Source organism: Pleurodeles waltl, chromosome 3_1 (genome assembly GCF_031143425.1).
Source record: "Pleurodeles waltl isolate 20211129_DDA chromosome 3_1, aPleWal1.hap1.20221129, whole genome shotgun sequence".
NCBI classification, from domain to species: Eukaryota; Metazoa; Chordata; class Amphibia; order Caudata; family Salamandridae; genus Pleurodeles; species Pleurodeles waltl.
In genome coordinates this window covers 1995240557-1995258227 of record NC_090440.1, presented here as the reverse complement: position 1 = coordinate 1995258227, position 17671 = coordinate 1995240557, and the positions used below count along the sequence as shown (strand labels likewise).

Below are 17671 nucleotides of genomic sequence, written 5' to 3'. Positions count from 1 at the left end.
CCTGATCTCCATGTTCTCGACCTCGGCATTCTTAAAATCTGTCCTCTAATTTTTTGCTGCACGACATTTTAGGTCTTACATAAAACAGTGCATGGGTTGTTTATTGCTAGACATTTTGATAGCTTGCGGAGGGCTTAGTGTCCGCCCACTGCTTCAATGAGCTTTACTTCCTCCTGTTGTTTAGCATGGCCAAAGTAGTAGTATATTTTCACTGCTCGAGTTTTGGGAACTACTTTTCTTTTTAAGCACTCCATGGAAGGGTGCGTGTTTCCCATTTGTCTCCCTTGTGTGTTTATGCACGTGTCTCCCCACTCTCCTCCATGCTGCTCTCCGCTCTTTTGTTCATGTGATTTATAACCCACTCACGCTGCCATCTCTTGCCTATGTGCTGCTTCAGCCTTGGATTGGCAAGAAGGCCAATCAGCCACGGGCCAAATGGCCTGTGGTTGAGGCCCAATGATGGACAGGTTTTACGGTGCCCCTCTGGCACAACGTCAAAGGCTGTAGTTAAAGACTTTGCATCCAAATGAACCCCACCCTATGCACACATTGTCAAAAGTAGAACAACAATGGGCTGCTCCGGCTTGTACAGCCCGAGTTGTTCCTGCCCCTTGGCTCCTTCCACGTGTGACAGAGGCCTCAAGGAGCTACTGATGAAGAAGCCATTAGCACTTATTTGCAGGGACCGTGGTAGGGTAAAGTACTGGAGCAGGTTGTAGGAGGGTTGGTGAAGGCCAAGGGGGCTCTTCAGTTATTTGTGTTTTCCTCCCCTGCTCGGAACAGGTGATAAATCAGTATCTGCTAATCTCCTTTGCCTGCCATAAATCAATTTATTACTGCTGTCAACAGGGAGAGATTGTGGCCTTATCCCACTAGGAAACAGAAACCAGATTTGAGCCCCAGCATTAGCTCAACATCCTGTGATTCTAGGCAAATCACAATCTACATGAGCCCAGAAAATGAATCTGACAGTATGTAATGTTATCAGGTGCTCATGTAAAGCACTTCAATATATGTGCGCCAATTTCCTGTTATATAAAGCTGCACGTATCTGAGAAAAGTTATACTTTTTTTTTTTTTTTTTAAACATTTACATACTAGCTTAATTGCCTTTATTTGAACGTAGTTAGCAGAAAAAAAAATACAAAAGAGACATACACCTTTCAAAAGTCTGAGCATTGGAGGGCCCCTGTCAAGTAATGTAAAAATATAAATATCTAAATGCCCTGGCGAGTGTGAAAAGCAATTTAACTCTGTGCCTTTACCGCAAATGTTTGCCAACACTTAACTCCATGATCCTAACCAGGCAGTTTGTTGTGAAAGAGTGCGATCTGCAAATGTGGGCACTTTTTATTGGCTGCCAGGGCCTAATTGTGGTCTCATCCAACTCCTGTACTTCGCTGATCCCAATTCTACTCAACCCAATTAATGTAAAAAAATAAAATAAAAATAGTTTAAAAAAAAAAAAAAAAAACAGATGTGCACATATGCGTTTAGCAATTGCGCGTGCCTACAATATGACACGGTCAAGCTGCCAAATCGTGGTGCTTTTTTTTTTTTTTTTTAATTGTTTTTTTCCTTTACATCTATTTTGATGCTGTACAGCAAGAGGAAAAGACATAGGCAGAGCTAATGATTTTCTCCGGCTTTGTCAATGCTTGTTCAGTTTTCTTTGGTATGAATCAAGTACCAGGATAATCAAAAACAACTGGATAACAAACTTCACAAAGTGGATGAAATCACAACGGGCATTCTTTGAACATGAATACACTGTTATAAAATCCAAACCCCAGACCAAGCAGAGCGTACCATGGTCTAAAACATTCAGCCATCTTTTAAAACAGTCCACGTAAATGGGAAATAGAGATGAAAATATTTCCCTTGTCATTTCTAAATATCTCCTCTGGCAGCAAGAGACGTTTACAGAAACTAAAAATAGATGTGCAATATTACCATCAATCAAGCTTCCCAGTAAAATCCTAACACTAAAGAAAACTCATGAGTTCGAAAAAAATTGGCACCCACTTAACAGGCATTTTCTCCATGTTAACAAGTTTTTTTGCGGGGATGACCCAACCTTGCTCAAATAGTTTCTTCAAGACGACATTAAAATCAGATAACCAGCCCCTGGTGCTGTGAAGTTACCACTCTTTCCAGTGTTCTTTCCCAGGCACCAATCAAGTGCACGTCTACCCTCTCACGCTTTCAGAATAAGTACTGCTTCTCATTCCACAATATCTGCATCAGATTTCCTCTTACTTTCGGGATTCAAGTCGGAGGGGAGGGGGGCACGAATCCGGTTATTCTCAAATGAGATCTGTGGTTTCACCTTGACCACTGTAATTATTCTCTCCCCACAGCTCTCATATTTACTCAAATATGTTTGTAAAGGCCAGTTTCACTAGTGTGAAAAGATCCGGCAGCTTTGGGACACATTTTAAGCTAAACCCCGGCTATCAACCTCCATGCACTCCAGCCAACAGTCCCATAATGTACTTCTTTCAACATCACTGACTTTTCGCAATGCCTTGTGTATTTGCAATGCTTCCTTGTTCCACATATGAAGGCTCAATTTAACTACAATTAACAGGTTGGCACCTGTAGCGTTCAGATTAATCAGATATTCTACCTTATGCATACTTGAATGTCAATCTAACTGTATAATTCCTTTATCGAATTTGAGAAACTTCAACTAGAATTGGAAGATTGGGTTCTCTGGATTGCAGTCACTTTTCTTTTGTAGAGAGGTCTTTGTGGGCGGATTTTTCCTCATTTAAACACTGTTTATATTTTTCATTTATTAGCACCAGATAAAGAGTCGAATTTATCCTTATGAAAGAAAATTACCTCTAGTACGTCATTTCACTTATGATCACCAAATTACAGTTCGAGTGGGAAACTTTCAATGGGGGTATTGCCAGTTATGGGTTACTGAAAAAAGTGCAGTGGCAACACCCGCCTTACTGCACATCACTTTTATTTGGATTACTACTTCACATCAGATTTTTGCCTGATAACTGTGTACATAAGACTTGCTGCAACTGGTGAGGTCTTGGTTTCTTGGTTCACAAGAGCAATCAACCACACTATCTCTGAAAGATAATGGCGTACACAAGTCAATGCTACCTCATTTCCTCCTGTGATGTTTGACTTTTGCCATTAAGACTTAGAGGTTCCAATGTCTCAAGGTGGAACTTTCTAACATCCTATAAGCCTGAAATGCTCATGACAATCTTTGATGCAACCCATGGAGGTTGGGTGCATCCCGTCAGACTCTAGCACAGCCTACTTAACAATGCCTCAATACAAGAACATCCACACAATAAGCAGCAATGCCAACAGCGACAAAATTCTCATCCCTGCCTCATATCTGTGACCTGATAGGCTCGGGTATCAGCAAGCTGAATCTCTCCAGGAGCAAAGGAGTCATCTCCCCATCTCCTTCCCGATTTTCAGTTCTCAAATATTAGGCAGAAATTTCACTGTTACACTGCCTGCAACATTTCCCTGAAGAGACAGGGGCCAGGAACCCTTCTTTACAAGTTCTTTAGCAAATGCACCAAGACAAGGTGGTGCAAAACATTCCAAAGGTACACAACCTTTCCGTCGTCCTTCACACCAGAGACAGTACACATGGAATGTGGAACAGTGCGTTTTCATTTTGTCAGGAAAGAAGAGGACTGTGTGGCACTTATGCTAACAGGTCAGGTTATACTTTAAGAGCAACCAGGTGCGAGTTCCTCCTTTTGCTACTGGCATTAGAGAATCTCATGAATCCATTAGTGTAGAATTCCCATCACAGGCAACGAACAAAAGAAGAATTCAGGTGCAGCAGTGCTTGGTGCTAACATAATAGCAATAGAAAAGCTGCAGTTTTATGCTGATTTTAGAGCACTCTGTTTACTGAAGTCTAAGAGATGCTTTGGTGGCATGTTACTACATTTGCAGGACAACCACAATTTCTGCAGCCCGTTGCTATAGTTTAAAAAACTCCTATCACCAGAATGATTTGTGCTTTTCCATTCGAAACTACAGACTCTGCTGTGGTAGCTCACATTTATTGACGCATGTCAATCAATGTATTTTTCATTGAGATTTCTGTGGAGGAAATGACCTTGTGTAATTGCACAGAGCAGACTAATCAGGTTATGTCAGCACCCAGATCAGCAAAGCAGGGATCCAGACAGTGTAAACACTGATCTCTTCAGGACATTCTAAAGACTTTAATGAGATGCTGTGATACGTGACCCACGATGCCTGAACAAGCTTGTTATGTAAGCATCAAAAGATATTTACAAAATCAGAACACAAATGTGAAACGATGCACGGCATTATAAATAAAAACGCTCATTTCACATAAACGTAAGTTATTTAATTAGTGCTTTCAAGAAGAATAAAACAAAAACAAAAAAGTTTGTTTACTTATTTAACTAGATAATCATGGGAGAATATCTCACCCATTACCTGACTAGATTATGCTTACGTAATTAACTAACAGAAGAAGCACTACAAGTAAACTCTAGCCCAATACATATGTGATAAGGTGACTTGAATAAGAGTTGTCCTTAAACATGGAAAACCAATAAATTAGTGGAAAACGATAGAACGATACAGCCCCTCATATTTAAAAACTTAGCACTAGGCCATCAGTGTGTGGTTTACCGATCAATATTGTAGAGGAAATAAAATACAAAAAACAAGGATTTTGTTGGTGATGGTTACACAGTGGTATCATTTACAAAACAATAGTTACTCTACTCCGATGTTATTGAAAGGGTGCAACAATCAACTTCCTTAATTTAAAAAAAAAAAAAAAAAACACTTTTGGAGAACACAATATCCGGTGAAGAACTGATTAATGCATATGTTTTATTAACTTGCTATTCATTTACGTTAACACGATCAATATGTTGCGGATTAAAAAAAATATATACTGCTTTTTTAACTTTAAGTAAAGGAAAATAAATTACAGAAGCACTTCAATCAACTTTTACCTTACACACAGTTGAATGGTAAACAGAGTCGCTGAATTAGTTTAATTTCGCTGACTTGGACCCGCTCTCATGAAAAGGTTCCAAGGAGCCTTAAAATCGAAATTCACTAACCAACACTGAACCCTCAATTGGTGATTTAAATGGGCCTATGTTCACAGGCACGAAGGACCTGCAATATTTTAACTTGAAAGGTGGATTACTAGCAGTCCCCCCGAAATGCTTTGAGTGGTACTTCAGGATAGAGAGTACTTGGTCTTTTATATTTTCATTCAAAATTGTACCAATTATCATATCATGAACTGCAAATCGAACGCCTCAAACGTTGTGCGATGCTTCTTAAAAACAAGACCATAAGAAGGCCACACTATTTTATTAATAGTGGGTGCAATGTCAAGATGCTAGAAACAGAAAAAATAACACACCTACGAAAGTGCTAACTAGGTTCACACATCTTGATGCGAGCTGTCCCAACAGCCCCACTTGACACACAATTCCACCAGAAAAAAAACTGGTGCAGTGCTAAAAATGGACGCGCTGAGCATCAATTAAATAAAGGAGGATCTTATTCTGTTCCAACGTACTCCTCAAAACATTAAACGGCACTAGACAAATCTTAACCATGCATAGCGGGGTTGGTGTTCCGAGCTTTTGCTGAGGCACACGGGTATTGTACTACCTGCGTGATTTCATTACATCTGCAACGTAAAACCCGTATAGCAATTCCCACGCTGCAGGAGCTGTCGTATGAAAAAACTACTACGAATTAAAGAAATGCTTATGGTGAAAAGGGTTGTCTAATGTGCGGATATAAAAAAAATATATATATATAACATTATGAAAAACAAGAAAATGCCGTACCGCCAGCGGAGAAAGTCAATTCTATGGGTTTTCACTGCTTGCAAATAAGAGTGATCTGTGAAGGGAATCAATGCAACATTCTTGAACAAGAAACCCAGTTGGTGGTGGGAATATGGAAAAATTGTGTGTTCGTCGAAATGTCACCATATTTACCAGTGGCAAATCATATAGCAACTTTTACAGTAAAGCCACTGAGAAAGGCAAATCATCTGCGTCACTGCCGAGATACTATACAGAATAGAATTAATCCATTGCATGCTTCCTAGCCAAAAAGTAGTATTAGTACTTAATAGGAACATTAACAGAAGGAATAGAAGCAATATATAAAGTCTGAACAAACAAATGTAATATTGTTCTAAAACACTACAATTAAACAGTAACTTCCACATGCATTTCATAAGCAACATATTACGGAAATAACGTGAAAAATGAACGACTTTTGAAAAACAGGAGTGGCTCTGTAACATCTATGACAAGAACCTACAGGCAAAGGGGGTTGACAGGGAACTCCCAACCACTCCCTTCAATGACACAGCACTACCCAGCAACGGCTCCGTGACTGAAGCACAGTGCCACCCACGTCACAGCTCTACATAACCTCACACAAGGCAAGGCATGTACAGGAGACGCCCCACCCAAACCCACCGAAAAAGTGTGGTTCGTCTGCACTCATACTCATGAGTAGACCAAAAATCACTCCTAATAATTCACCACATGTCTAGGTTTAACAGAAGGCTAGTTAACTGGAATCCACTGTTTAGACTAAGTGATGAACAGTATACGTGTTTTTTCACTTTTAGACACACTACTCACAAGTGAGAACCGCGAAATAAAAGGCAGGCCTTATTACGTGATGGGTTGTTTCATCACAATTTTTAAAAAAAGAAGCAAACTCAGCGTCTGACGGGAAAAAAACAAGAATTGGTATAGCTAACAGGTCTTGCCTTTGGGACCTTATAAATATTTAGCCATGCAGCACATTACATATTTATCAGAAATAAACTGTGTTTGTGCGTTTCTTCAGACACTTGGCATGAGACTAATGGTCAAAACATCCCCTAGACTGCACAATAAAAATAGCATTCAGAAGAAACATGGTGATGTAACCATATAGTCAGCCCCAAGAGGGCATAACCACACGAAAAGAAAAGGGCAGAGAGCACTGCAATATAACCACATATTCAGCACCTACAGGACATAGTGCATTACACATTTCCATGCCTTGCCAGCCTACTAGAATATTATTACAAATAAGACCCTTAGAACACAAACTACTTCCAGCTGTACAGCACAACCTCCAGTCATGAGAGAGCTTAGAAAGACATTGAATGGTGGTAGAGGTTATGATTTTGCCCCTCCCCAACCTAGTGTGGGGACCCCGAGGATGAGCTGGACAGAAAAGATCAAGTTGTGCTGAAGGTTTTGGTGGCGTTTCCACTGTCCTAGGACCACCACAGTCAGAGTTATGGGCAAAAATGTGTTTTTCAAAGGAAAGCCAGACAAAGCATTATGGGGTGAGTTTCCCCAAGTGCAGTGAATATTATAGCATCGGTTCTCTTGCTGTGCCGGGGCGAGCCGTGTTGAAGGTTTCCCTTTTTGTTTTTTCTTCTATTTAAAAAGGTGCCAGTTTGTATATTTTTCAACTACTAAACTTGGGAAGAATTTAGGAAAGGGGCTGAAAATTTAACTGCTGCTCAAGTAAAGCACTCCTATCTTCCGGTTAAGTTTGTGCTATATAAAAATGCAAATAAAAAAAAAAGGAATTCCCCCTCGGCTTGCAGCCCTTGTAGGGCGCAGACACCGCAAAGCAATTGAGAGATGCCAGAGGAAGAAACAACATAGTGGAGAAGCAAAAGAAAAAAAGTAGTGCACCGACACAAAGGTATATGGCCGAAAGTGCAATAATCCATGTAACAGGGTAAGTCTCCAAGGCGGTAACAGAACAGTCTCAAGACGGGACAAACCTAAACATTCACCAAACAAACCAAAGGAATTTTGAAAGGCAGGCCAAGGAACGAATGAAAATAATGAGCAAGATTAAAGTCCACAGAAGTAGATTACAACATGTCAAAAGACAGCTCATGCGCCCTGCCTAGGCTCGACCCAATGAGGTGTGGAGGAATGTTTGTAGGCTATGTAATCGTACTGAGTAATGCCCAACAATACCAGGTACATTCATTTAGTATAATTAACAAGAGAGCAACGTGCAAGGAAAGCTGTATGATGGTAAGAAAATTAGCACAGTAAATAGACAGACATTGTGTAGGTGTTCCCAATGTGGGTTCTAAGTGGGTGGCAGGGCAGCGTTTTGAGAGGCACTATATAATTATTATAGTACCAGTAGGAATACTGCACTAAGGAGCTGATGAGGTACAGAAAGATGTGGATTAATGGCTCCTACTATGCGGACAAACGACGATACAATTGTTGGCCTGTATTCCTCCCACAGCTAGAGGAAGTATGAAAGAGGTTCGGAGGCACAGCGAGTTTAAGACAGTGCTCTGACTCAACTACCAGCAATGCGATGATGCTCAGTTAGAGTTCTAATCAGTTGTGTTTAATCAATTCGGCAGGGTAAGGGCACAAAACCCATGAACTGACAGGAACGGAAAACAGATGCTGTATCAGCACGGTTATGACATGACAGCGTGTGCGGAGGACCCACATGCCCTGTCTGGCTTTACATATAGAACTTAGTCTGACACAGGTAATAAAATAGTTCAGATTAGGAATCATACATACGGCAGAAGGGAGGAAATGCACAAGAGGTGAGAGAATACAAATTTACACTTAATCAGCAGCGCTGTAACGGTGTTTAAATGGGAAAGTAACCTCATCTATTACTGGGTTGTAAATTTACACTGGCTGTATAAAAGAGATTAAAATATTGTTCAGTAGCTAATATGCCTTGCCTAGCCCATCGACGACTAGGAGCTTAGCCGCCTTTAACTTTGATAGTCCTTCTGGTTGAGAGAGCAGTCCCAATATGCATCATGTGCTAGGCTTTCTTCTATACCAAGTTCCTAATTTTAGAAATTCATCAAGACCTGCTGCACCTTCTGTTTTACCAAACAATATGTATTATTGTAATATATCCTGCAATCCCCCTTATATCTGTGTCTTGGTACTGGACCGCAACCTTTGAATTTTTTCAACATGTTTATGCCGTGTTGTTTTGTTACACGAGAACTTGTTCATTCAAAAAGAAACCGTGACCTTGCAACGAGGGCAGAACGAAATTATGAATGAAACTTGGTTTGAAAACGTAATGAATATAGTTTAAAGTCTTGGTCCCTGGTTTAACGTGGAATAAACTTTAGTGGTAAAACACAATGGTTATTAATTACTACATTTTCTGTACAAAGGAAGACTGCGTGGAAACTTCTTGATAAATATACTATTTGAGAAATATACAATAATCTGACTACGCATTTGATAATGTTAGAAAATTATACCGCATGATCTTTCATCATGTTTGAATCATAAAATAGCAAAATTGGTATTGTTGCAAATGTTAATAAACTGTACTTATGCAAGAGCGGTTGTGTTACATTTAACTCATGATCAATAAGAGAAGGGATGGGGAGGAATAATGGTCCAGTGTATGACCTCCCTGATATAAATGTACTTGGCAACAAAATACACTGTTCCAAAAAGGAAGTAGGAGAAGGAAGTCCTAATTCTAGGAGCAAGAATCCTCACACAACCAAATGAGTGTCATGCTTCATCATCGGAAGTGCTCCTCGTCAGACTGGCGCTGCAATGTCTGACGTGCATCCTCCGTGGGGGGGGCTCTTTGCTGGAGATCTTTACTTGATGATGCCAAGGCCCCACAAGTGAGCTTGGGAAGAGGAGAAAAAGAAAGAGTGATAGTGAGGGTATTTAAAATTGGCTCTGGACCCAGCACCAAGGGATAACAATTTTATTTAACCATGAAGGGTAGAGGCCAAGACTAAAAATAATGAGGAGAGTGAAGTGAGTATAATGGTCAAAACACTCTCAGCCACATGTAATGGAGAAAAAAAAAAAAAAAAAAAAAAGAAGAGGTGGGACATGTGGAACTACCAGACCATCCCTAACAACAGGGTCAACATGTTTCGTGTCTCTAATGGTCCAAAAGGATCCAGCGACGCTTCTTCAGGACCAGGTGGGAATGTACTTCTCCTTCTATACAACTGCAAAAAACTCCTATATATTAAGACTATCCGTTGACAATATTCCAGTCACTTACAATGTTTGTGTGTGGTTAGAACGTCCTATTCCTAACTGTCGCCCTGTAATCAAAAAAGAACACAGGTAACAACCGCACACATGTAACTGCACATGAGAGTTAAAACTGTAAAAAAAGAAAGTGTTGGTGCAAGTACACACAGTGTTGGTGCACGTAGTGGCACACTAGTGCATAAAGGTCTGTTGGTTAGCTTACCCTCCCATTGGAGAAACGAGCTTCATGGGACAGCTGGGGCCCAATGGCCGGGCGTAAACTATACTTTTAGTTATACTGCATATGAGAAAAAGAACGAGGAATCCTCATTTACTTGGGTCAAAAAAAGACGAAGAGAGACTGGGACACCCGTATAATGATGCACCACACAAATAAAATAGTCGCGCAAAAGGGGCAGTTGCTATGAAGCGCCCGATTTATCAGAGGGCTGGTCACTCATAGTTAAACGCAATCCAAAAAGCGGCACAGTATGCCCCCACTTACTTGCAATGCTCCAACGCTCAGGCAGGGAACCTACCCCTGACCGCGCTCCCGTAAGAATATGGAAGACGCGGAGCATGGTGGAGAAAAACTCTTTAACCCAGAAGTGGATGATCGGGATGACGTGTATGTAAATGGTCACATATCAAAACAGGAGCGTCAGGATAACTTGGAAGTATGTAATATTGCGATGTATACTTAATCAACCATTCACACTAGAGAGGGTTCATTTTTTATACAATGCAGCTGATTTAGTCTTGACTAACCTTTTTTACCTTACAAACTATTGATTTAATGTTGCGTGGTTTTTGATTTCTACTCAGCCCTACTATAAGGGATTAATATGTCCTGTTTGTTGCCAGACTCTGTTCAGTTTACTGTAATTTGGGGGTATCAGACAAATGTTTGCCCTTAATGACAACCTTGTTGTGTTTATTTATTCATAGATTAGATAGTTTACCCCCGGCCATTGGGCCACAGATGTCCCATGAACCTTGTTTCTTCAATGGGAGGGTAAGCTAACCAACAGACCTTTATGCACTAGTGTGCCACTACTTGCACCAACACTGTGTGTATTTTTCACCATCACCGACACTTTCTTTTTTTACAGTTTTAACTCTCATGTGCAGTTACATGTGTGCGGTTGTTATTGACTGGAATATTGTCACCGGATAGTCTTAATATATAGGAGTTTTTTTGCAGTTGTATAGAAGGAGAAGTACATTCCCACCTGGTCCTGAAGAAGCGTCGCTGGATCCTTTTGGACCATTAAAGACGCGAAACATGTTGACCCTGTTGTTAAGGGTGGTCTGGTAGTTCCACGTGTCCCACCTCTTTTTTCTCCATTACATGTGGTTGAGAGTGTTCTGACCATTATACTCACTTCACTCTCCTCATTATTTTTTAGTCTTGGCCTCTACCCTTCATGGTTAAATAAAATTGTTATCCCTTGGTGCTGGGTCCAGAGACAATTTTAAACACCCTCTCTTTCTTTTTCTCCTCTTCCCAAGCTCACTTGTGGGGCCTTGGCATCATCGAGTAAAGATCTCCGGCAAAGAGCCCCCCCACAGGGGGTGCCCGTCAGACATTGCAGCGCCAGTCTGATGAGGAGCACTTCCGATGATGAAGCATGACACTCATTTGGGTGTGTGAGGATTCATGCTCCTAGAATTAGGACTTCCTTCTCCTACTTTCTTTTTGGAACAGTGCATTTTGTTGCCAAGTGTTACATTTAACAACAGCGGTTGTATGTGCTTGCCCCTGTCCCATAGTTAACTATGCTCAATATACTTAAGAGGAACAATAACCTAACACCAAAGAGCATGCAGCGCCTTTGGCAACTGTGCATGCACATCCCACATTACTGAGGTAAAAATGGCTACAGCAACCACTGTGTTCATCATTAGCACAACATATGTCCTACTTCAGTAATTCAAAGTCATCTTGGCGAAAAACGGGCAACACCATGTACTGTACACAGACTACCACCAGCTAACTAGGAATTGGGAACAAACGACAAAGATTGATGCACCTACCACCGGGATAGGGCTCTAAGCCCCACAGAACAACTTGACGTTATGCCTTTTCAACGCACCGTGTCCTTCAGGAGGTTCCCTTGCTAACTGTACCTGCCTGTCGCTTCCAATCGGGTACTGAAGTGATAAAACAGGACATGAGGGCCAAGCCGGTCACTTCTCCAACCAACAACTGTACTTTTCATTTTCCCACCTGTCGCTATATTATACTGCAATATAACCTAAACACGAATTCTCCAGTTCATTTCGTCTGACAACCCCACTGCCTTGCTGCCCGCTCCCCTCCACGACTTTTTCTTGCCATAAAGCGGTAAACACTCCGTGTCCTACTGTAAGCCGTTACGTCTTTTGAGTTACTATATCTATCGCTAGCTAGAGCCTGCGCTCCGCCACACTGGTCATCCTGGTTTGTTAATCCTTCCTTTGCTCACTGTTCATTTTCGCTACTCCCAACCAGCCCATGTACCACGCCCATCCATTCAAACGGCATTTTACCTGTGCCATTTCCTCATTACCTTCGCCCCCGCCCCGCTGCATGTCACCCTCTACTCAATGGCTCAGGGTGACATAACTATGAATACCTTCGGCTGTCTTCTGCAGCGACAGGAAGCCATCCTTTACTCCCCAGTATGGGTTATGAATCTGTATCGTGTTCCTACTCCCAACTTCTGTCTCCCCTGAATACCATTACTAGCACCTACCTGCAGGTGTTCCTGGAAGCGAATGGGCAAAATCTGGGCCATGGCTGCTGGTGGTGGTGGTTCCTCTTTACCCAAAGGCCCTGCTGTCTCTCCGGTTCCTTCTGTCGCTTCGGTCCCACCTCTCTCAGACTTCAGACTCGGTGTCTGTTGCGCTCTGGACCTGTCACTAGCTGCCGGCGCGCTCAGCTGCTGTCAAACGCAGCGGAGGGATACGGAGCTCGGTGGGCGATCCAGCGCCTCCTGGGGACCCGGTGGAGTTCAGCTTGACCCTCCCCTCAAGCCGCAAATGGCGGAACTGCTATCCAACTAATCCGGAAGCGACAGTGAAGTGTGGCGGAAGGATTCTCCGGGACTCGTTTTGAGTGAAGGGGTTTACTAGTTGATCCTGCGACTGATAGAGAAGGCTTGACCGGTCTGTGGCGTGCTAAAGTGCATTCGCCTTATACTCACTGTTACTGCATAAAACAGCGCTTTTTATTACTAAGAACTACTTTACATGAGCCGATGTCGCCCTTTGATTTCTGCCACATCATGCGAGAAGTGCACTAGCGTCATTTCCGACCGCACCGCCCACCGCTTCCTGGTCACCTGAGTTACCACATACAATGAAACAAAAGTAGGACCTTGATGCGGCAAAGATAGACTACCTAGAGGCGAAGACAGGTTTGTATTCTGACCAACGGAAGGTTAACTAATTTTTAGTTTTATCATTATAATTATAGAAGGTTTTGGAAGTTATATTTTTGTTTGTGAAAGTCCGAGCAACAGCTGTACATATATTTTGTTGTTATTACGTTTTCAAAACAAACGCCATAAAAATCATATTTTCCTTTTTTTCCCGTCCCGCGCTCTATGCTCATCAGAAACAATGGTCCAAATTGGCCCTTCGTTCCATGTTGCGCTAGTAACAAGCGGTCTGGCACCTTGTCCTTCTTTTGTGTTTGGTGAGCAGTAGGCGGAGTTAGTTTGACAGCTGGAGCTCATTGATTCTGCCTTCTCGAACGCCCTGTACTCTTCTTCAAGCACCCCACATCCCACTGCAGGTTCAGTTATTTGCGGGCAAAGTGTTGTACTCCCCGCAATTCATGGTGCTTTTTTTATTTTACTTATCGCCCAGAGAGGGAGCTCTCTCAATTAATTGCCGTTTGTTAAGCTATGTTCGTAGGTTGAAAGGCAGGTAGTTCCGGCATGTGTAAACATAGAAAGGGGACGGGAAGGTCAATTCGTCAGGCAAGATGTGACAAGCGCTATGTAAGGTTGAGCTAGCGAGCATAGTCTGTCTTCCACTTCTAAGAAGGTGCGTGTGACATTGAACTTCCAGGAGACTGCTTGTTTTCACCGAGAACTGTCATTGTGGACGTCTGGCGGCTGTAAATGTATTAAGCTTTTAGCCTCTTAAAAAACAGTGCAGGCCACCAAGGTCCATCATTAAAGCCGATAGGGTTGGCTTTGGTATAGCGCATGCACACTTGGCACATAGCGGTTAGGGTGACCAGGTGAGTCCGAGTCACTGGGTCACACTATTTCTTGTCCTAGGATTTAAGTTAACAAACGGGTACCTTCAGGATAGTCAGTAAAGATTGGTTTGTCTCCACTGGGCCAACAGTAGTAACCCATGTAAAAATGACTTACGGGAAACTGATGAACTGGTAATATGGAGTCATCTGGTCATCCTAATAGTGACGCAAAAGCATCATTACATGGCCGCATGTGGGCCTTACTTACACAGCGCAGGAATTCCACATTTGGTGACTCCTGTTCCTGTGTTTGGTAATGCCCTGATTACTTACCAGTAATCCTCTTTGCCCTTAGCCCTACCTGTCCTCGACCCAGTCATAACTAAATGAGAAATTGTTTTAGCAGGGACAGCAAACGCTTGCTCACCCCACTAGCTCTCCAGCTAAGTTATAATTAATTAACTTAACCATACCTTATCACATCTTGAAATAAAAAGAACCACAAAAGGCCGATATCGGTAGGGTAGGTGTGAATTATGACTGGGTCGAGGATGAGCAGTACTGAGATTAATGAGGATTATCGGTAAGTAATCAGGGCATTACCAAACATAGGAAAAGGAGAAACGCTTCCCTATGAGTCATATATACCCCTTCTAGCAAACATCCCCTTCCGTCTCGATGACCTCGAGAACACCTCTAAACTCCCCTGTCGCCATCAAAGAGGTGGAGAAAGCAATACAAGGAATACACCTGGCCTAGATCCAATGTTACAGTACTTTCAGGAGTACCATCTCCCCCACCTTCTTCCACTATACTCGAAAGCAACCGACAGAGGAGCCTTCTCTCCCAGAACTTGATACTGCAACCATTGTGGGCATCCCCAAATCCACCCCCGCCTCCCACTACACGGCACACAGACCTCATTCTCTCATAAATACCAAGATCAATATCCTAGATGATAGGCTGTAAGGAGTCCTTGGTAGTCTGGTCGACCCAGACCAATTCAGCTCTATGCCTTGCTGCAGCACCCAACATTATATCCAGCGTCTTTACATAGCCTTGGCCTGCTTGCATGAACTCCACGGCCCCTGTGCCATCCTGTTTGTCTGATTTTGAAAAAACATTCAGCTCTGTCGACTGATCCTTTCTGAATACGGTTCTCAAATACATACGTTTCGTACTGCGATTCCACAGATACAGCTCCTTTACTCTGAGCCACGAGCACACATGCTAGTGAATGGGGTCCTGTCTGATACGCCTCTCGTTTGATGGGGGGCCTGGCAAGGCTGGCAGTTATCTCCTCTCACATTTCTGTTGACTATTGAGCCCTTCACCTGTCTTGTGACTTTTGATGTCCAACTACATGGCTGGAGATGGGAGGGAGGATCCTAAGAAAGAATAGTTCTATATGCCAATGATAATCTCCTAGTCCTCTCAAAAACCCACCTCTCCAAGCCGTACTGCCTACGACTTCTGTCCCTCTATGAGAAAGCCGCTCACCTTAAGCTAAATACGAGTAAATCCCTCTTGATTCTGCTCCGAGGAGACCACAAAGTCATGTCCTGGCAGACATTCATCCCTATAAAACGGCTTAGTTTCCAGTACCTATGTATCTACTTAGCACTTGAACCCGCTCTGACCTGGGATGAACTTATCTTTCCTCATAGCCAGGATGAAGGCTGTCCTTCACAAATGGGCACAACTCTCACTCAACGTGCTTGGTAGAGCGGCTCTTTTCAAAACGATGATACTCCCACGATTCCTCTACATCTTACAGAACTTTCCCCTGTCAATCCCAAACAGCTGGTTCAAGGACTCGGCATCAACAATTCGCTCCTTCCTCATCAATGATGAGATGTGCAGGCGTTGAAGCAACCTTCCCTACCAGACAGAGCTCCCCCTCAACCTAGACAAGGTCATGGACAGGCTGTTTGGGGTCACAGCCCTCAAACATTCCTAGATGTCTCTAGAGTGGTCCTCGTAACCTGGTGACTAGCCCTACTTTTGATGGTCTGGGAGCAAGAGAAATAAAGCAATAAAGCGCATATGTCCAACTATTAAATACATTAACTACATTTACAGCAACTAGTCTTAGAGAGTAAATGCGATCATCTTGCTCTTATAACATAGGGAAACAACATCTCAGAGCACGAAAGATGAGAAATGAATCAAGGAGTAATGTACAATTTAGATTACAAAAAAATTTAAAATGCACATGGCAATGAGCTTACAATTGAGAATTAAGAATGTTGTGTGAGAAGGTGGTGTTTATAACACTGGATCAAGAAAGGAAAGGTGAGAGAGAAAATAGTAAAGGAGGGGACAAAAATCAAGGACAAAGAGCATCACAGAGCCATGTACATGGCGAACAAATCTTGAATCACCACATCACAGCCTTTATACAAGCGGAGAGTGTTTAACAGAAATAGGCAAGTGCAGGGACTGCAAGGTTGAGATAGGCAATGCTGAACACATGTTCTTCAGCTGTAAACATAATAAAGCCTTTATTAATGCACAAATTACAAACACATTTAATATCACTATAACGCTTGATTTTCCAACTGTGATTTTGAGGCTGTGGCTTTCCACTGCAGTTCTTATTTTACCGAAAAATGACATTTACCTTCTAGATCTCATCTTAACTATAGCTGTGAAAACCATTCTCATTGAGTGGAAACCTCTAAACATATTTCCTACCACACATGCTGGGCATGGGTTACCTACAGTATATTCAGAGCTCATATGCATTTCATTACTCCCTCCCACGCAATCCTAAAATATCCCAGGAAATATGGCAATTGTTAATCAACTTTAATGAAGCTTGCCCTTTTAACCCTCCACTTCAAAATCTTAAGCTTCCTTAACTTTCTCCTGTTTTTCTTGAACCTTCCTTGCAATTACTTTATTATCAACTCTCTCCACACGTTCACCTTGTCTTTTCTTAGATCACCATGGACACGATCTAGATGCTGGATCTCTTCCTTTCAACAACTTAGAATGTCTCACTGCATTGGTGCTGTGGGGCATATTGAGGCGCAACCATAGATTTTCACACAAAACATTTGTTCATTCCACTCCATAATCACAAGCCCATACAATGCTATCCTTCAAAACTCAGTTAAACCTTTCTACTTGACCATACTCTTGAGATTCATTTAAAGCTCCCCTTAGAAGCTGAATGTTGCAATAGTGAAGAAACCTCTCCATTATCTGAGCTTTAAGCTGGACTCAATTCTTTTCTGCATCAGAGCCAGCTGATCTAATTTCCTTCCCATAAACAATCCCTCCTTCAACTTCCAATTCTCCAGAAACTTTCCAAAATGGTATAATTTCCAGAAATCCTTCTGCTCTCTGTCCACTTCTCTTTAGAAATGTTCTCAAACTTTTCAGAAACTATGGCCCTCATTATGACATTGGCGGT

The 17671-nt window shown here is 42.2% G+C and overlaps 1 protein-coding gene across 2 annotated transcripts in view; it reads right to left on the bottom strand.

Moving 5' to 3' along the window:
* The window catches only part of CLTC (clathrin heavy chain), a 723592-nt gene extending 710246 nt beyond the window's left edge, over window positions 1-13346 (bottom strand). Inside the window, exon 1 of one of the 2 annotated variants that reach the window (XM_069226425.1) lies at window positions 12794-13346. In XM_069226425.1, the coding sequence (XP_069082526.1) occupies window positions 12794-12835 (42 nt within the window). In that variant the 5' untranslated portion in view covers window positions 12836-13346. The remainder of the gene's footprint in view (window positions 1-12793) is intronic. The other variant, XM_069226426.1, reaches the window with a different exon arrangement.
* Window positions 13347-17671: the final 4325 nt, after the last annotated feature.